Source organism: Myxine glutinosa, chromosome 1 (assembly GCF_964187855.1).
Source record: "Myxine glutinosa chromosome 1, kmMyxGlut1.1, whole genome shotgun sequence".
NCBI lineage: Eukaryota > Metazoa > Chordata > Myxini > Myxiniformes > Myxinidae > Myxine > Myxine glutinosa.
In genome coordinates, this window is record NC_136261.1 from 196,635,733 (window position 1) to 196,656,887 (window position 21,155).

At 43.8% G+C, this 21,155-nt stretch overlaps 1 protein-coding gene across 2 annotated transcripts in view; it reads right to left on the reverse strand.

The window, feature by feature from the left end:
* LOC137432771 (V-set and immunoglobulin domain-containing protein 2) overlaps positions 1 to 19,820 on the reverse strand; it is a 34,169-nt gene extending 14,349 nt beyond the window's left edge. Inside the window, exons 1-3 of one of the 2 annotated variants that reach the window (XM_068124970.2) lie at positions 19,636 to 19,820; positions 3,873 to 4,027; positions 2,960 to 3,158 (exon numbers count right to left, since the gene is read on the reverse strand). In XM_068124970.2, the coding sequence (XP_067981071.2) occupies positions 2,960 to 3,158; positions 3,873 to 4,027; positions 19,636 to 19,756 (475 nt within the window). In that variant the 5' untranslated portion in view covers positions 19,757 to 19,820. The remainder of the gene's footprint in view (positions 1 to 2,959; positions 3,159 to 3,872; positions 4,028 to 19,635) is intronic. The other variant, XM_068124977.2, reaches the window with a different exon arrangement.
* Positions 19,821 to 21,155: the final 1,335 nt, after the last annotated feature.

The following is a 21,155-nucleotide window of genomic DNA, read 5'->3' on the forward strand; positions in this document are numbered from 1 at the left end:
GTAATGACAATTTTAAATGTAACTTTATATGACAATGCATATAAAGCAACTTTAAACGAAATAATTGAAGTCTAACATACGGTGACAAATTGAGAGAAATAGACCACTTCCACATTCACAATAACAAACAGTGAATGAAAGCCACAGTGGTGAAATTGTGAAACTTCATATTTTTTATTCTTCTTCACTTCGTTCTTCTTGTTCTCTTCCCTTTAAGGAATGAGGCTGAATGGTACCAAGCTCCTGTCCTGCCTTGAACATGATATCCCTCCACCTCCCTCACACAATCTCCCCATCTCAGCCATGGCCTACCTCTTTTCCTCATGCTTTGCTCCCTCAATCTATCCACTTTCTCGACCTTTCTCTCTTCTTGCACTCACATTTCACACTTCACTGTCCAGCCTACTTCAGCCAGCTTTGTACCAATCTTCCCGTCAAGCTCATCTGCACATGCCAATTTGCTTCCTCAGTTCATCAATCATCCTTCCATTCACCCTCTTCACTTCTGCAATCCACCTGACCCAGATGTCCTCACAGACCTGTAACCTCTTGTTTTCTCTGTCAGTGCCACAGTCTCTAACATACCATTGCGTCCCAGTCCATTGATAACTTCACTCCACTTGTTTTCCAATGTTGTACCAGATCATCAATCCTTCAATCTGACTCATCCTGGTTCCATCATATGTCTCTCCACCTTATTTTGAGTATTTTACAATTAATATGTGCTTTTTGATTATTTGTCAGGGGAAAAAATGGAAAAACAAATTACCCAAGTAATATTCTCAAGAATCACCTGTAAGACGATCTAACGTTTCCTTTGTTTTCTCACCGTATATCACTTTGTTCCATATTTTTGTTTTGAGATCTCTGTTTCAGTACACTGTGATAAAAATTATTAAGGGATGAACTGACCTACTTGCATCCACCTACTTGCATGAATTTGCTTCCCAGCTCGACAAGCTGCTGATCTGTACTATCCTGTCATTCCACGAATACCGCAGTTTCTCAGACGAATCTTCAGATTTTCTGGTCGTTCACTCATTCGTGTGCAGTGCATGCATGGCTGCTGGTTTGCATCATTGCTAGGAACGCGGCTGTGCCAGTGATGGTGTGCCTCCTACAAGTTAAAGGAGGAATTTGGAATTTGTTCAGGGTGATAGCAATAATTCAACTGCGCTACACATAAGATTCTGTTGGATCTTTCCTTTTCTCCTTAAGTTGGCTCTTGGGCTGAATTCAGATAACATTGATCCTCGGCTTCCATTCCTCTCCATCAAGAATCTTGATGCCCACCAATAACTAGTGCTGGCAGACGTCTCCTCAGGTTCAACATCCTTTTGATGGATGGCGCACACATTTGATGCCGCATCATGCATGCGAAACACCACCGTGTCAAGATTCAAACCCATGCCAGATGGTTCATGGGTGAGCGAGCACACCTCTGCCAGGCTGAACAGTTTACATTTTGTATCCCACTGATAGGCTGGTTCTGCAGCCAGACCTGAACAAAAATCGAATTTATCACACCCAACTTGTCCACCACCAAACCACAAATCTTTCTCTGGTATTTTACCAATTTGCTTCATACTTAGTGTGAGAAAGAAAAACTGTCGCCATATATTTTCATATTTCTGTTGAGACCAAGGCTCAATTGCAAAGAAATGAGTGGTATCATTTTTGATACGGAAGAATTGCATCTCAAATTTGCAAATGTCTGATAAGTGATCCATCTACCACGGCTGTTTTGTACTTATCTGTAGTACAAAAATGAGGAATACATCGTTTCAGTGAAAGGATCATGATTCATGGACCAAGCAAAATAATTTTCTCAAATGTTTGAATGAGGCAATTTTATTATTAATAGTCATTCACTCCACTCAGCCTGTCATCCTTCCGAGGTCGGCAAATGAGTACCAGTTCACTGCTAATTCCCTGTGTGTCGCAAGAGGCGACTAACAGGGTTGGCGGCAGGAAGAGCATCCGGCCATAAAACATTGCCTTGTAGCGGTTACCGCTGGATGTACATAATCGCCTTGCACCGGCCAGAACACGGCCAGACGCGCCTCTCCCGGGCATGCCCGGACTCACTGTTCCCGGGCACGCCCGGTCTCGTCTTTCCCGGGCATGCCCGGTCTCGCCTTTCCAGGGCTCGCCCAGAGCGTCCGGGCATGCCCGCTATCGCCTTTCCAGGGCTCGCCCAGAGCGTCCGGGCATGCCCGCTCTCGCCTTTCCAGGGCTCGCCCAAAGCGTCCGGGCATGCCCGCTATCGCCTTTCCAGGGCTCGCCCAGAGCGCCCGGGCATGCCCGCTCTCGCCTTTCCAGGGCTCGCCCAAAGCGTCCGGGCATGCCCGCTATCGCCTTTCCAGGGCTCGCCCAGAGCGCCCGGGCATGCCCGCTATCGCCTTTCCAGTGCTCGCCCAGAGCGCCCGGGCACGCCCAGCCTCGACTTGCCAGGCCGCAGCCAAACACGCCCGGGCAGGTCCAGACTCGCCTTTCCAAGGCTCGCCCTTGATACCCGGGCATGCCCGGTATAGCTTTTGCCGGGCAAACTTCCCGACATAAATGTGTATATATATTGTTGCCCGAAAAACGGGCTTGTCAGAATACCTGAGCTGTTTGGTTTCAATAAAGCAACTCGGACGAATTCCGTCTTTGGTCGCGTCAATTCTTTCGACTCGCGTTGGAGCGTAGCCTCTTCAGCCTCAAAAAAGGGGACCACGGTGCCCAAAAAAGGCCAATCCCTGCTCTGCGGGGAAAATGGCCTCCAAAGGTGGTTCTTCTTATTCTTAGTCATTCACTCCAACCAATCCACCCTCACTATTGTTTTTAAACTTACCCGATTATCAAGAAACAAAGAGACAAACCAAAAAAATGAACTAATGTTGGATTTAGTGATAATATAATTTGTACCACAAATTGGTTTGTCAATAAGGAAGTAACATTGATGGAGGAATCTTACCAAGTACAGTCAGCTTCACGTCCACACTGCTGATATCTCCATGCTTCTTCACCTTGCAGATGTATTTGCCACTGTCAGACGTTTTAGTAGAGCTTATCATGATCGATGCATCCCCACTCAGATAGTTTCCGGTGAAGTTATAACGACTATTCTGGCCTTCTAATGGTGTAAATACCTGTCCGTCAGTCAACATCACAACCTGTGGGAGGTACATTATGTGGAATTTTAGTTGTATATTTCAGAGAGTTTATGTTCAGACTCCAATTTAGGATTTCCTACAAGAACTTGATGCGGTTATTTAGCATTTCAAAATGCTAGGAAAAAAAACAATCCAGAAACAATGCCAAGATATGCAAGTAAATGAAAGTTGACAGAACGAATGAAAATATTGAGCACGTACATTTAGAAAACGACCAAAATAAAAAACGAATTATGGGAACCTGCAGAATGCATGGAATTTGTGGCCTAAGACTTCTGCACAGTCCTGTATCTCACATGTAAACAAACATCTTCTTATTTTGTGGAACAGCAAGATATGCATCACAGAGCATGCTCAGTGGGACCATGGATACTAATGCATGGAGGATGCATCGAAATAATATTGTAAACAAAGGGTCATAACTTCACTTAAATTTGGGACAATTATTTCAACAATCACATTTGGACAAATACTGGGTAGATTAAGGGAGGGAAGTGAAGGGGATCACGAGGGTGAGAGGTGGGGAACTTGACTACAAATCATGTCTCGTGCGAGACTACAAATCATCTCAATCTAGCACATCCTTAACATAGCAATTACATGCCTGGAAGTTTTTGAAATCTCAATATCTTTGAGTTTCTCTCAATACGAACAAAACCAATAAACCTTAAGATAACAATAATGAAGTGGTCTCTTTAAGAATGCCAGTATTACCGGCTTCGGTGCATCGACGAGCAACCATTCGATGTCCAGCGCTTGCATGTTTTCAGAATCTGTTTCATATGCACAATTCATTTGGACTGCGTGTCCCTCAGGTCTTTCCAACGTTGCAGTGCTGGTCGTCACTTTCATCGACCCCACCACCTTGCCTGTTGCACAAAAATAACATACAATTCTGTAAAATGTCAAGCAAAGCACCAGGATAATAAAACAAAATAGAACAAAGAAAAGGATAGCTGGTACAACAACTTACATCACAACATCCATGAGAATATAAAACGAACAAAAATAATGATGGTAATAACTCACAGCATGAAATGTGCATATGCTTTGAAATCACTTCTTTTTTTTTTTGTATACAGGATCGAGGCTCGTGAAAGAGCTAACTTTTATCACACAAAAAATCAAACAGACACACAAAACATATAATAAGGGGAGCGGTAGACAAGATGGGGAGAGAAGGGGAAGCACACAATCAGAACATTTGAGAGCAGGGAGAGGAGAGGACAAGGACACTGCAAGGACTTCCAGGAAAGAAGTCGGAATTTCCCCCCAAAAAAGTGGATCTGGGATGAAATTAGCAGGGGTAGAAAAGATCAAGGTTTAGGATGGGGGAAGACAAGAGATATTTTTTTTAAATGTAGAACAGCTGTTCATGGTGGTGAACAGCTGTTTTAAAGACCTGGAGGGAGGAGTGGGATTGAAGAGTGAGGGAGTTTGTTCCAGAGGCAGGAGAAAAGAGGAATGAAGGAGTGAAGGTGAGCAGAGACTGTTGAACTTGTTTGTTGTCTGTTGAACTTGGATCTGAATCCCAAAGGCAGTTCTATGGGAAAATCAATATGATATAGGGAAGAGGGGTAGTGGTTGTTGTTGTTTTTGTTGTTGTTGTTGTTGTGCTGACCACAGTCATTTCTGGTTGAACAAACCAGCGGCACGGAGATAACCGATCGATCTTACAGGAGCGACCCAAAGATCCCTTACATCCAAGATGTTGTGCTCTTGCCTACATGAAGCCAGGATTGCGCAGTCTTCCATATGTTTTATTGTGTGTGGAGTGGCTTGGCAGTGGTTGCAGGTGTCGCCGGTGGTGTCATCGAGTCGATGTTTGTCATGTAAAAGTTGTGGCTGGTGTCCACAGCGAAGGTGTGAAAGGTGAACACGATCAAACCTGGGGAGTAATTTCTATATGTCATCGATGGGTGGGGGTTTTGTGCCCAAGATAGCGTTTGGGCCCCAGGTTGTTTATTGCATTTATGGTAATGTGGGTGTGGATGTGTTTTGTAGTTTCCGTTGTTCGGTGGGGAGATGTTATGAAGGATGTCACTGTCGTGTCTTTATGGTGTAGTTTTAATGTGTCGGGGCCTGTGGGTGGTTGTACATGCAGTGGCATGGGTGATTGGGTTGGCATTTGCCATTGCAAGGAAATGTCAACCTCTCGTGTCTAGGTGGTCTTTGATTTTTATCATTTTTACTTCTGTGTGTAGGTGCTCGATGGGTGTTATTAATTTGCAACCTGTGATGACGTGAAGGGCTTTGTTTTGTATGGCCTGCAGGGTGTTGAAATGTGTGTTTGATAGGCTGGAGGCCCAAGATGAGTTGGAATAGTTCATGATTGATCTAATGTACCGTTTGTATGTTTGTGATGTTGTTTTTTTGTGGTGTCCGAAGTCTGTGCCTGTGAGTGCCCAAAGTGTGTTCGTCCTGGGTGTGCATGCTTTTTTAAAGTTTGTGATGGGCTACTTTTAGTCTGTGGATGGTGAGCCAGGTCTGTAGGGTGCTGAGGAAGGGTTGAAGTTGTGCTGTGGCAGTGTTGGTTATATCGTCCACATACGAGGCTATTTGTACGTTCTCGGGTAGTTGTGGAATGTCGTGCATGAACAGATTAAAGAGTGTGGGGGAGAGGACCGAGTCTTGAGGTACTCCATTTGAAAAGAATCATGTGTGTCATGACCTGCGGATAAAATTTACAAATGACTGTCTGCATGAAAGGTAGTTGGCCAGCCAGCGTTTGGTGGTGTTGTGCATGTTTGTGTTAAGTATTTTGTTTGTGAGCAAGAGCTTTTGGGCAGTGGCTTTGGTTGGTGGTAATACTAATCCACAATAGTAATGATGTATTTAACCTGTTTAACAGGGAGATTTCACCACAACAACCCACACCCTCCCCCAGAACCACCTACAAACCAGCAAAGTACCTTTATATGATTAGGCCATTAAATCTGCACCTTAATTCTCTGGTAAGAAGTGCAATATGGTGATGGCTTAATCAACACCATTTTGGACAGCGACTAATTCTGATGTACCATACTCGTCAGTGCTGCCAAAGTAGTTTCTTGCAAAGGGTCTTGCCAGGTGGTTTGCCGTGGCCTTCCCAGTAGTTGCTAGGGCAGGAATTTGGAACTTGTTCAGAGTGCCAGCGGTGGCTCGCCGAAGGATACCATGTGATATTTAACATCACCAACTGACACTAGCAAATGGGATGCCCAGTTTAATATCCAACCAAAGGAAAGCACACACTTTGAAGAATCACACTGCAGCGACTAATACGGTTCCAAAATTAGAGGAGTTCCCCGTTCCAAAAGTCGAGGCAACAACAAAGTCTTTGAAAATAATTTTCCAATTTATTTCAGATATATCTCTATAGGTCTCGACAGGCTACAGATAAACAGGATTTATCTCTACCTTCAAACTGTTTGACAGGTGGAAAATATAACCCTATTTCACAGAAAATTAAAAAAGTCAGCAATGAGCCTTTTCAGCATTACAGAAACAAGAGAACAGCACTCGGTAGAGTGCATACCTCTGCCAGGCTGAACAGTTTAAGTTTTCTATCCCACTGACTGGTTCAGGTCTGGAACCAGATCCGGCCTAAGTGTAAATGGGTTATTCTAGTCACCTAACCAACTCATCCACCAAGTTTTGTCATAATCCGTCCACAACCTTTTGAAAAATCATGCTATATATATATATATATATCGTTTTTGGCTGATACACCTCTGAACGGTGAAGAATCACTTAAAATTCTAGTATCCAGATCTTGATCCCAATCTTCACCAAAATCTATTCTTGTCACACACCCAACCCATCAGTCCACCAAGTTTTGTCCAAATCTGTCCTTAACCTTTTGAGATATACTGCCCCCAACCAGACAACCAGACAAACAAAGAGGGTGAAAACATAACCTCCGTCCACCTTCGGTGATGGCAATTACAAATTAAAATGGTACAAAATACGTTTCAATTCAATGGTTAAACCTTATTGAAAAGCAAACCCTCCATCATAAAACTTAATCAAGGAATAAAAATAAAATAAACTAGAATGAAGTTGATGTCACGACTTCCCAATTCCCCACGCTTCCCACCGAAAGAAAAGTTGAAAGATTGAAGAGAGCTCCAACAGGAATCACCCAACATCAAATTTTGAGTTAAATTTTTTTTTTGTTCTGACTCATTTGACCCTACGTCCCCACCTCTTAGGGCATGAACTGGGGGTCAAATCCCCCCAAAAATCGTTAAGAATTTAATGCGTTAAATCTATCTATAATTCCAGTAATCTCTGTGTGTATGTTTGTATGTTTGTATGTTTGTCTGTGACCGCTGTTTCTCGACAACCACGGGTCCGATATACTTTAAACTTGCCAGGTATATTGCTGGGGACCCGAGGATGTGCCTTTTCAAGGTTTCATATTAATCGGACAAGTAGTTACCGAGCTATGGCGATTTCTTTACCAAACTCCGCAAGCCGTTCGCTTTGGACCAAACCATTTCATGTAAATAGAGGGGGGGGATTGTCACCGTACTCGCAAGCCGTTCGCTTTGGACCAAACCATTTCATGTAAATAGAGGGGGGGGGGGATTGTCACCGTACTCGCAAGCCGTTCGCTTTGGCTTTGCGAATGGACCAAACCATTTCATGTAAATAGAGGGGGGGGGGATTGCCACCGGACCAAACCATTTCATGTAAATAGAGGGGGGGGGGATATAATTTTAGATATATATATAGTACGGGCATGCCCTAGTATTTTAAATGTTGATTTCTTCCACAAAGTTTAATGTCAAACAATGTTTATAAATGTGCCCGTAATTGCATTTTTGGTATTTGACCTTTTGACCCCTCCCAAGTAGGCAGAATCAAAATGATACTGCTCTTGCACGTTTGTGCCGTGTGGTGATCATATCTACCAAGTTAATATTTCTGCACAACCATTTAGGATGTAGAGTGATGCCGGACAAATGAGCCGATTACAATTTCCCCCCATTGCTTTTTTATTTTTTAAAGCGTGGGGATAACTGAAAGATCATTCAAGTAAACCTGCCTGTTTGTGCTGCATCTCAAAGCAGTGAAAATAATCAAAATCCAAGATTTCATTTAAAGAACGAAAATCCAAACAACAGAGGAATTAAACTATGAGAATGTAAGGTCTACATTTAAAGGCTTTCCTGATGAATGCCCAACACATTCGGATTCATCCCACATGCAATAAGAAAGATCAGATGAGAGACAAAGCTAAACTATGAAATACATTAAATATTTGAATAAAGGAATGATAGCGGATAAACTCGTTTGGCCACTCCACACACTGCGGTTTAACATTTTTGACATTTTTATTTATTTATGGGATTGAGGTCCAACCAAGTACAAGTTCGAATCGCATTCTCACCATTATCTTCTCAATGTACAGTTTGCACTAATAGCAATAAAAAGACGATGACAATGAAGCAAAAAAAACCAACTAAAACCTGAAAATCAAAATGACAAACAATAATTCGACATAACAACTAAAGTTTGGCTTGCATTGGTAAATAGGATTGGAAATATGAATAGTTTTCAATGGATAGAGCTAGAACAGTAATGAAAGGCCTAAACAAACACACCCAACTTCCTCTTTCACTTACGCATCATCCTTCATGTGACCAATAAACGAGACACTCGTGCTACTTTTCAAGGAAAAAAGAAACAAGTTGAAGAAGAAAAGGAATCAAGCCAAACCCTATTTGCCATAGAGATGAGATTAACCAGACTATATGGGGCAATGGTGGGGGATCCATCCCGAGTCTGGGAGGTTCACGGTTCCCAAAGTTATACCAAAGACTTCAAAAATGGTACATGCCGTTTCATTGATTGACGCTCAGTATTTAAAATGAAAGAGCACAGATAAGCAACCGTAGGTTGGCAAACATTGCGCAGCTTGATGGGCCAAATGGCATCCTCCTACGTTGAAGTTTCTTGTAAGGGTTTATTGAATAGCAAATGAGGTCAAGCATCATCCCAATGGCACCTTGGAACAGTTTAATCTACCTACTGCCAATGCTGAAGTGGGATGGGCCATTTTACAAGACATCACCTTCACGGCAGCTTCTGACTCTGTTTCGTTAGGCATACTCAACGACTGGTTCTAAGAGAACGCCTCCCAGATCAACAGTTTACATGTGTGCAGCTCATCTTTGCTGGATTGATGACAGAGGCTCAGCCAACAAACATTCCTCTGACCTGCAACTTGGGAGACTCGCACAGTCAAGACTACGTTCCATGAACGACAGCCGGTGGGCAGAAAGATTGGAAGAAATTTAGGAAGCAGCCGATACAAGGAATTTCAAGCACTTCTATGCTGGTCTAAAGGCAGTCTATGGACCATCTTCTCGTGGTATTGCCGCACTCCATAACTCAGATGACCACACCTTATCACAGATTCAAACAATATCCTGGAGCACTACGCTGAACACTCCAAGAGTGTCCTCAATTGCCCCTCCATCTCAGATGCGGCCATTGACCTTCTTCCCCAGCGGCCTATAATTAGAAGACCTTGCCCTCCCTCTGACTAAAATAGAGACCACCAGAGAAGAGATTTCATCTGGAAAGGCTGCTGGTGACCTCTGAGGTTTTCAAGTTTGGTGGTGCCAACCTCCTCACCCAACTGACCCAACTCTACAATACCATCTGGAGTGAGGAGTCAGTACCCCCGGTCTTCAAAGATGCCACAATTGTTCCCCCTGTACAAATAAAAAGGTGATAGGTCATGTGTCTATCTATTGCTGGGGAAAATACTTGCCCACATCATTCGTAATCGCATGTCTTCAACAATTGTCAACAGCATCACCTCGGAAAGCCAATGTGGCTTTCGTGCTGGACATGGCACGACCGATGTGATGTTCTTTGTTTGTCAACTTCAGGAAAAGAGCAGAGAACAACATTGCGATCTATATATGGTTTTCATTGACCTTATGAAAGCGTTTCATCTGGTCAGTAGAGAAGGCCTGTGGACCTGTGGAAGATCAGTAGAGAAGGCCTTACTGTACAAAGTCAACTGTCCCACCAAGTTGATCAACATCATCAGATCCTTCTACAACGGCATAGTTGCTCTTGTGAGGGACAATGGATGCACTTCTGAATCATTTCCTGTTACCAACGGCACAAAGCAAGGCTGTGTCTTAGCTCCCCTATTATTTAGCATTCTGTTGTCCTCTATGCTTCATTGTGCCTTTGAAGATTGCACCGACGGTTGTCTTCAATTTGCAGCATCTGAAGGCAAGTCCAGAATCACGGAAATGTTGCTCCGTGATCTATTTTTAGCAGATGCCAGCACACTCTTCAGCCATAATCTCGAAGATATGCAATTTATTATTAACTTCTTTGTGCAATCTGCTCATGGCTATGGCCTTACAATTAGCCTCAAGAAAACCGAGGCTATGCTTCGGCCAATGCCAGAAGGTGCTTATGGTATTCCATCTATTACTATCGATGACACGCCACTCACAGTTGTAGATAAGTTCTGCTACCATTGAGGTGTCCTGTCGGGAAATGCAATGATTGACGACGAAGTAACATCAAGACTCGGTAAGGCACGTGTGTCCTTTGGAACATCGACACATTGCCACTGACATGAACGTGATATTCGCCTGGACACCAAGATCAGTGTCTATCGCACCATTGGCTTATCGACACTCCTGTATGGATGCGAATCTTGGACACCCTATCGTCGCCATAGCAAATGCCTTGATCAATTAATATATGCGATGCCTTCGTAAAGATTATTGGCATCACCTGGCGAGACAATACCTAACACCTTAAACCTAAACCGCTGTCGTATCTAAGGAATTGAGTATTTCCTGATGCAAAACCAGCTTAGCTGGTCAGGACACCACACAACTGGTCAGGACACCACACAACACACAACAACTCCTTAATTTGTGATTATATGGAAGCCCATATAATCCCAAGAGTGCTATGGGCAACTTAAATTTGGTAAACGGTTATGTGGTGGACAAAGAAAGCCCTACATGGACTCCTTAAGTCTACACTCAAGGCTTGTGCCATTCCAGTTGTCACCTGGGAACATCAGGCCACAAACAGGTCAGCTTGGCATAACATTTGCCACAAAGGCCTGGACCACTTTGAATGTGGGAGACTTTCTATCGAGAGACAGCGGAGGCAAGAAAGGAAAACCTGCCAACGTTCATGTCCACAAGGACCAGTCGATACCTGCGATGTTTATGGTAGATGCTGTGGGTCCCGCATTGGACTATACGCCATCGTACAACACACAATGCTTCGTGAGCACACCAACGAAGGAAAGAGATTTGTCGAACGCGACAACTCATCATCATCATAATCATAATCATCATAATCATCATCATAATCATAATCATAATCATCGAATAGTTCGATGATATTTTCTAAGCTCTGTCAAGGACGAGGGTTGGACAAAACTCTGAAGGATCGGATCCCACACACTTCACTTTCAGACAACTGACAATGCTGATCATGCCGTAACCTCCACGATAATCCAACTTCATCACGAGTACATCAGCAATGCCATATTAACTGAAAACAAAGGTGTGTACTCACTCGTGTGTGTGTGTGTGTGTGTGTCTGTGTACGCAGGTGTGTTATTGGTCGTTTTCTCCATATGCCTGTGTCCAAAGGTGGAACAGAGTCGTCCCAGGTCTCAAAATATCCACCTACGTTTCAATAAGGGAAGTTTGTGACGTTCTCAACTGTTATTTTGTACATTTTTATTGGTCTACCTTGTATCAATGTGCCCTTGACACACTTGCAATATACATATTCGTTGTAACGTATATAACGTGCCAAATAATAATTCTGTAATGTAACAAATAAATAACAATATATAACAATAAATAAGTATAAATAATATAATATAAACAAATAATAATAAATAAATAAATAAATAACAACAATATATAAACAAATAATAATAAATAACAATAAATAAGTAACAAATAAATAACGTGCTGTATATAACGAATATATATATATATATTCATTCAGCATGAATCCAGGCCAAATTCCATATGAATGTCGTAGGAGTACTATTTTACCAATTTGAGTTGTTCTGCCAATTTTTCGTCGTTTCGTCCTATTAAATCATCCATGTGGAGTAGATGTGTCACCTTTTTGTCTCTTTGGGTATTGTTTTATTTGATGTCAGGGTATATCCATGTCTTTGCTCATCAATGAGTGGACCCAGGGCCAGGCAAAACAGGAGGGGTGAAAGGCTGTCTCCCTGAAAGATTCCTCAACATACAGTGCATTCAGAAAGTATTCAGACCCCTTCACTTTTTTCACATTTTGTTATGTTCAAGCCTCATGCTGAAATCGTTTAAATTCATTTTTTCCCTCATCAATCTACACTCAATACCCCATAATGACAAAGAGAAAACAGGATTTTAGTAAGTTTTGCAAATTTATTAAAAAGAAAAAACTGAAATATCACATTTACATAAGTATTCAGACCATTTGCTATGACACTTGAAATTTAGCTCAGGTGCCTCCCATTTCTCTTGATCATCTTTGAGATGTTTCTACACCTTGATTGGAGTCCACCTGTGGTAAATTCAATTGAATGGACATGATTTGGAAATGCACACACCTGTCTATATAAGGTCTCACAGCTGACAATGCATATCAGAGCAAAAACTAAACCATGAGGTCGAAGGAACTGCCTGCAGAGCTCAGAGACAGGATTGTGTCGAGGCACAGATCTGGGGAAGCCTACAAAAAATTTCTGCTGTATTGAAGGTTCCCAAGAGCACAATGGCCTCCATAATTCTTAAATGGAAGAAGTTTGGAACAACCAGGACTCTTCTTAGAGCTGACCACTCGGCCAAACTGAGCAATCGGGGGAGAAGGGCCTTGGTAAGAGAGGTGACCAAGAACCCGATGGTCAGAACAACCATCACTGCAACACTCTACCGATCTGGGCTTTATGGCAGAGTGGCCAGACGGAAGCTTCTCCTCAGTGAAACACATGAAAGCCCGCTTGGAGTTTGCAAAAAAAAGCACGTAAAGGACTCTCAGACTGTGAGAAACAAGATTCTGTGTTCTGATGAATCCAAGATTGAACTGTTTGGCTTCCGTCTGGCCACTCTGCCATAAAGCCCAGATTGGTGGGGTGTTGCAGTGATGGTTGTTCTTCTGGAAGTTTCTCCCATCTCCACACAGGATCTCTGGAGCTCAGCCAGAGTGACCATCAGGTTCTTGGTCACCTCTCTTACCAAGGCCCTTCTCCCCCGCTCTGCTTATATATATATATATACATATATACACACACACACACACACACGTGTATGCGTTATTTTTATTTTTTCACTTTTTCTCTTATCTTCCCTTGGATAATAGGGTGCCAAGATTGATTTATGTTAGGAAGAGCAGAGTTAACCAGCATCATTTATGTTTACGATGTTTTTAATTACAAAGCGATTTAAATGAGTAACAATTAGTGACATCATTCCACTTAATCAAAACATCACAAAACAAGCATAAAGAACCACTCATTCGTAGATGGTCCTGTTAGTTAGTCAGTTAAGAGGAAGCATCGTTCATTTTTTCAGGAAAGCACCAAATTTGGCACAGATATAGTATGGACCTATACAATTGTTTTCCTGAGGGGTGCCCAAAAATTCAGAACCCCTGGTGGCCGCCATATTGAATTTCAACATGACCGCCCTCTGTGACCTATTTCCCTCAATAACTTCTATACTATGAGCGATAACACCACAGTTCCATTGTCTTACCCCATGTTTTCATGGTCTCTGAATCCAATGGGATCAATTGCATAAAGATTGGCATCCATCATCTTTAATTTCAAGATGGCCGCCATGGTGTTTCCATTTTCCTTGAATCTCATAGTATTGTTGCGGATATGGGATTTGCATCCATCCATATCCGCTTGTAAATATTCCCCTATTTCCTCAATACTTCCCAACTCTCCCCAATCCCCCATTCCCTAGTCCCATTTTCTGTAAACAACACTCTGTAGACCCGACCTCCCCCTATTTCCCCCATTAAATGTCGCACCCAGGTTCACCGCATCTCATGTAAGACAACTATAGGACATCTTGCTAGTTATTCTTAGTCTATGTCAGTTAAGGATTCGTTTCCATTAATTCTGACCCTTCGTTGCACCAGAATGTGATTGTATGGCACCGTTAGGAAGTTTAGGACCTCCCAATACCTCCCCACAGCTCTTCCTCACAGTTCAACAACAACAACAACAACAACGAGCGCAGGGAGTGCACGTCCTCACTCCGGCTTGGTAGAAGTGGTGGGAGGGCACCAGGCCTTCCCAACGAGCCGCCATCGGACATGTGCTCGACGGGGTTACCAAACAGGGGCTCCCTGTCGGCTCCTCGTCAAGGGCGGAGCCCGGTAACCCCCGCACCCAATGGAAGCGGCGGACCGGCCCCAGTGGGGCAGAACCAACCAGCCGAGGGCGTGTCACTCCCCGCTGAGCATGCGCAGTGAGAGGGAGGTGACGTCAGATGCGCGCTGAGCTTGGAGCAAGCAAGACCACCTCCGAGCGCTGTGAGACCTCGCTGCATCTTTTGAACCGTGCTTTATCCTGTCCCCGAGCCAAGGTGCACCTTGTGCCATCGACCGACCTGCCCATTCCCGCCATCAAATCCCCGTGTGAGTCTACCTTGTCCGTGGTCTGTCCGGGACTAGATAAGATTGTATTAAAGTGCCCATCTCTTCTGTGTCTTTACCTCACTCTGCCTTGTAATCTACCCCCTTTTCTCCACCACTGTAATTATACCCTCCTCCGGAGGTCTTGAGAACTGTACCCCTTGCGTCCTTTCATCTATCCCAGTCGTCGTGTCCTTTCTATCATTGATTTAGCATAGCGCGATTTGGCCAACGTCTGGGTGAATCGGGTGTTAGTCGGGGAATAACTGTTCGGTCGCGGAGCCTCCGCTCGGCAAATATAACATCTTAAACCGCGGTCCGGAACAGTATTTTAGGTAAAATTTCAATTCCAAGTGATGCACATTGTTTTATTGGTCTCTGATAACAATGGAATGGTATTAATTAATCAAAGTTACATGGGGTAAGACACTGGAACTCCCCTCAGGAAAACAATTATTGTATAGGTCCATACTACATGTAGCACCAAATGTAATGTTTCGATACTATAGTATGCCATGTAAGACGTGTCTGCCACAGCGTTCGATTGCCATTATTTAATTAGTTTATCGAATCACAATCTAATCAATAATAATAATAATCCTTTATCTGTGTAATACATGTCCATTATGTCACTTTTATTTTATGTATGAATTATTTATTTATTTTCAAGCCCTATTTCTTTCTTTCAGATTGAGAAAATGTCCAAGAAGTTCACCCTGGTTCAACCTCGCCCTAATGGGAGCCATGATGATCCACCAGACATCCCATCAACTGACTGGAGTCTATGTGTCCTTTGTCAAGAGACGACATCAGAATCGCTTCAACAGCCAAAGAGGGGCACACGCTTGGATGCTGATGTGAGCTACAAGTTGTTGGATGGTCAGCTGAAGTTAGCACAGGAAAAGGGCTACGATCCATTCAAGATCGACCTCGATCGCATTGATGACGGCAATGGCATTAAAATGACATTGATATCGAACACTGCATCATGGCATAAGTCCTGCAGAAGTAAACTTTCTGTCTCCAAAATTGATAGGTATGCCTCTGCCAAGAAGCAGACATTAGATGGATCAGAAACACAGCAGGGAGGTAGTCCAGTGAAAACACATCGTCTCATCAATCTGTCGCACATTAGTGAGCAATCAGAACCAACTTGTTTCTTTTGTGATGGACTGGGTGGAGATGCTGGACTCCATAGGGCTTCTACATTTGGTTTAGACGAAAATGTCCGACACTATGTGGTAATGCTGAAAGACACTCACTTGCTAAGAAAACTTGCTGGAGAAGATATGGTGGCTATTGAGGCGAGGTATCATAAGCGGTGTCTAAGTGCACTTTACAACCGTGCCTCTAAAGTGTTCTTAGGTCATCAATCGAACAAAGCAGACAGGGAAGAGGATCAACGGTGTCGTAGCATTGCCTTTGCTGAATTATTGTCTTACATTGAAGAGGCACGGAAGTGTGAGCAGGGTCTTGCCACTGTCTTTAGGTTATCAGATTTAGTGAACATCGACAAAGACCGACTGATAGACCTTGGTGTTGGAGAGGATGTGAATGTGAATTCCACACGTTTGAAAGACAGCTTACTGTCATACTGTCCATCCCTGTCAGCCAGTAAAAACGGTAATGATGTGATGCTAGCTTTTGACACTGATGTTGGGGATGCTCTGAAGAGAGCTTGCGAAAGCGACTTCGATGCTGCAGCTATTAACTTGGCCAGGGCAGCACAGATAGTGAGAAGACAAATCTTTCAAGGGAATTATTGTTTTGATGGGACTTTCGCAGATGCCAGCATTCCAAGTTCTCTCTTAGCTCTTCAAACTTCAAGCTCTATGTGGAGTCCACAGCACAACTAGTATCCTAGTTTTTTTTCCATGGATCACACTAACTATGCCAGATGGTTGCCTGTTCATGTGCGAGATATGGTGGCGCTCCGAGAAACTAGTCCACATGTCTACCAGAACTTCTGCCAGGGCTCATTCACTGCCAACAAGACTGGACGGAAATTCTCATCAATAGGCCTCGATCAGGCTCACGAACAATTGAATGTACTCGTGAAAGGAGACGGTGGAGCGGTCGGCCTGACTGAAAACCCTGCTGCACTGAGGAGGTGGATGACAGCGGGCCCTGAGGTAGCTCAAATGATCGAAGAGTTTGAAGAGTTGTACTTGAAGCCGAAGGAGCAAAGGGACCTACACCATGAACAAACTGGTAGTATACAACAAGCATTTGCCAAAGATGTGCACTCCCTTGTTTCAACCATTGAGGAGATGGGCAACCCGTTCGAAGATGACAGCAATGATCTTCTATCACTTGAATCGAAGGAAATAATGCCATCCAGCATTGGAGAGACTGTCATGCACGTTAAAAAGATTGGTAAAACACAGTACCAAACATTCATAGAAGAGCGTCTGGAGAAGCAGGAGAAAGCTATAGATGATGTAATCTCTCGGAATAAGCTTCCACTTTTCAATAGTCCAAAGCAAGTTGGTAAATCAAAGGTGAAGGGAATGATAGCAGAACTCAAGAATGACTGCCATCTGTTTTCACGATTGTACATTGTGAGTCAGCGGCAAGAAGAAGACTTGGACAACTTCTTCTGCCATGAGAACCAGGCGTTTCCTCCAGCGATCACCAACAATGGCAAAATGCGGCAGGGCGCTAAATCGGACCTCTTACAATCGTTGGAGAAAGTTTCCCCTGCTGTCCATGTGGGTCCACAGGTGGAGGCAAAGGTCTTTGATGGGGCGGCAGTTGTCCACCTTCTGCCAGGGGACTCAGCAAAAAACTTCTATGAATATGGCCAGAACATTTTCATCCCATACTTTGAAGGTCAACTGCGAGACACCAGCCATGTAGACATTGTATGGGACACCTATCATCCAGACAGCCTAAAATCTGCCACACGTCGAGAGGGGGTCCGGATCACGCCATCGCATTCTACCTGCAACGAAGATACCAGGGAACCGGAAAAGTTTCTTGTGGAATGATGAAAACAAGGAGGAGTTGTTCAGATTCTTATCGCATATGGTGGTGGATGGTTTGAAAGGAAAGGAGATCTATGCAACTATTGGTGACAGCGTGCTAACATCGCAACCAGATGCCGACATCAAGAACCTGAGCCCATGTACACAAGAAGAAGCGGATACAAGAGTCCTTTTACATGTCCTGGATGCCGTGAAAAAGGGGAGAAAACGGGTATCGATTCGAACTGTAGATTCTGATATTGTGGTCTTGGCAATAGCACACTACTTTACCTACCAGTCACACGGTGTGGAGGAACTCTGGATTGCCATTGGCACTGGTAAAAGCTACCGCTACCTTGCCATCCATAAAATTGCCACCGGCCTTGGCCGCAGGAAGTCCGAGTCTTTGCCATTATTTCATGCCTTCACTGGCTGTGACACAGTGTCATTTTTTGCCCAAATTGGGAAAAGGACAGCCTGGCAGGCTTGGGAGGCATACCCCAGCATCACGCAGACCTTTCATGCTCTCGCTTATAGGCCATCTGTGGACGCTATTACTATGGAACTACAGAGCATAGAAAGATATGTTGCCATCCTCTATGACCGGACTACCGAGATAAAGACAGTGAATGACATGTGCCGACACTTGTTCACGAAGAAGGCAAGAACAATTGATCACATTCCCCCAACAGCAGACACCTTCGAACAACACCTAAAACGTGCATGTTTTCAGGCTGGACACGTATGGAGTCAGGCACTTGTGCCCTACCCAGAACTTCCATCACCAGCTGATTGGGGCTGGATGAAAACAGGAACTTCCTGGACACCAATTTGGACCACAATACCACTGATACAGGAGGCATGTTCAGAGCTTACAAGCTACCATTGTAAGTCGGCCTGTAAAGGCAACTGTAAATGCTCCAGGGCAAATCTGCCCTGCACATCACTGTGTGACTGTGATGGACAGTGCTTGTAGTACTACGCGTCTGTGCGAGAGCCTCCACCTTTCAAGTGCCCACAATATTTTAAGTTAAAACTGCAACTGTGTGTAACTTTGATTAATTAATACCATTCTATTGTTATCAGAGACCAATAAAACAATGTGTATCACTTGGAATTGAAATTTTACCTGAAATACTATGAGATTTAAGGAAAATGGAAACACCATGGCAGCCATCTTGAAATTAAAGATGATGGATGCCAATCTTTATGCAATTGATCCCATTGGATTCAGAGACCATGAAAACATGGGGTAAGACAATGGAACTGTGGTGTTATCGCTCATAGTATAGAAGTTATTGAGGGAAATAGGTCACAGAGGGCAGTCATGTTGAAATTCAATATGGCGGCCACTAGGGGTTCTGAATTTTTGGGCGCCCCTCAGGAAAACAATTGTATAGGTCCATACTACATCTGTGCCAAATTTTGTGCTTTCCTGAAAAAGTGAACGATACGCCCTATTTTTCGGTCTTAACTGCCTAAGGTCTCAGTCCGACGTTTCAACCACCGAGCGGTCTTCATCAAGGTCATTGTTAGTTTTATTCCCTGGACATTCCTGACCATATGCGATATTCCTTCGCTATTCGATGTGTACATGTATTACCTCCAAGTCGAAGGTGTGCCGAACATCTCAATAACTTTAACTGCAGGAGGTAAACACGACATTCGGAACCACCTTGAGTGAGCATATACGGTACTGCACAAAGCGTCAAATTAAAGTACTTATTTCGAACGAGTCGTTGGTAAGACTAAAGAGTACATTACTTGGTGAGTGTGAGCGTTCACTTTGTTGTCACTTTGTATAAAACAGGTAAGGTGTGTGCAGGTAAGCAGGTAAGGTTTGTATCAGCGATGTGATGAAAACTTACCATGAAGATGTAAACCAATGAAAAGGACGATAAAAAGATTCATTGTGGAGATTTTCCTTCTCGTACAAGGTGGTTGCCACACTTGGGCGAGGCGGGTAAAAAAAAAAAAAGTTTCATTCATTACTTCCTTCCTACATACGTCATCCAGGTGAGCAATTGATGTGTGTTCCTTCGAATTCCCCGAGAGAATGACTTTCATTTACGGAACTAAATTAAAACAAGAATAAAAATAAATAAGAAAAGCCTGACTGCGACTGGGAGCTATGTGAAAACTCATTGGGAAAAGTTTAATAAAGAAAGGAAAGTTTGATTTGTTTTGATATTTAAAAACAAAGACGTGTACTTTGGGAATTTGCATGTTTGGGGCGGTGTATGTGTTGGAGATAGGTGGTATCTAACAAAATAGCAGAAAACGAGGTTATCACAGGCTCATGATTACGATATTAGGTTTTTTGATTATCACAATCGTAGAATATAAATTTTTAGGTCTTATATATATATATATATATATATATATATATATATATATATATATATATATATATATATATATATACACACAATGAGCTACTTTCATGATTCTACAATCTTATTCTGTCAACTTTATTTGGCATTAGCAAAAGTACCCCGCGTAGGGGGTTGAGTGGAGAAGAAAGAGGGAGTAGCGTGGAGTCGCTTTGTCCTGGGAATAAGAGTGGGGTCGATCGCTACAGGAGAGGGGAGATATCGGGGAGGGGCGAGGAGAAGGAAAGGGAGGGTGGATCGGGAACAGGGAGATGGAGGATAGGAGGGGAAGGAGAGGCAGGGGGGAAGGTAAGGGGAGAGGGTGGATAGGGGGGCGAGTGGAGAAGAAAGAGGGAGGAGGGAGGAAGGTTTGGGGAGAGAGAGGATAGGGGGGTGAGTGGAGAAGAGAGAGGGAGGATAGGGGATGGGTATGGAGAGGAGGATAGGGGGAAAGGTAAGGGGAGAGGAAGGGGGGAAGGTAGAGGGGAGAGTGGTGGAGAGGGGTTGGCAGGGGTGGGGGGGGGGGGGGGTGGTAACCAAAGGGTCGGAGGAGGCAGGATAGGGAGGTGGGTGGGGGGGGGGGGGGGGGTGGTAACCAAAGGGTCGGAGGAGGCAGGATAGGGAGGTGGGTTGGGGAAGGGGAGGGTCCTGAAAACCTGTCGTTAAAACACCATACCATCTATTTATCATGAAAGTAATAATGGCAGAATTTCCCTCTCCTCTGCACTGTAGCCTCTCCATACCTGAGGGTTGGCTGACTGATGTGAAGATACATGCTGTGACAACTAGTATTACCCATTGCCCAGGTGTGTGTGTGTGTGTGTGTGTGTGTGTGTGTGTGTGTGTGTGTGTGTGTGTGTGTGTGTGTGTGTGTGTGTGTGTGTGTGTGTGTGTGTGTGTGTGTGTGTTCTGATTCACAGGCCACACCATCTGACCCACGGGAATCTCAATTGACATCAAGTGTGACCATTCCTCCAGAATGGTTTTGCACTTTGACTTTCCCCCACCCCAACACC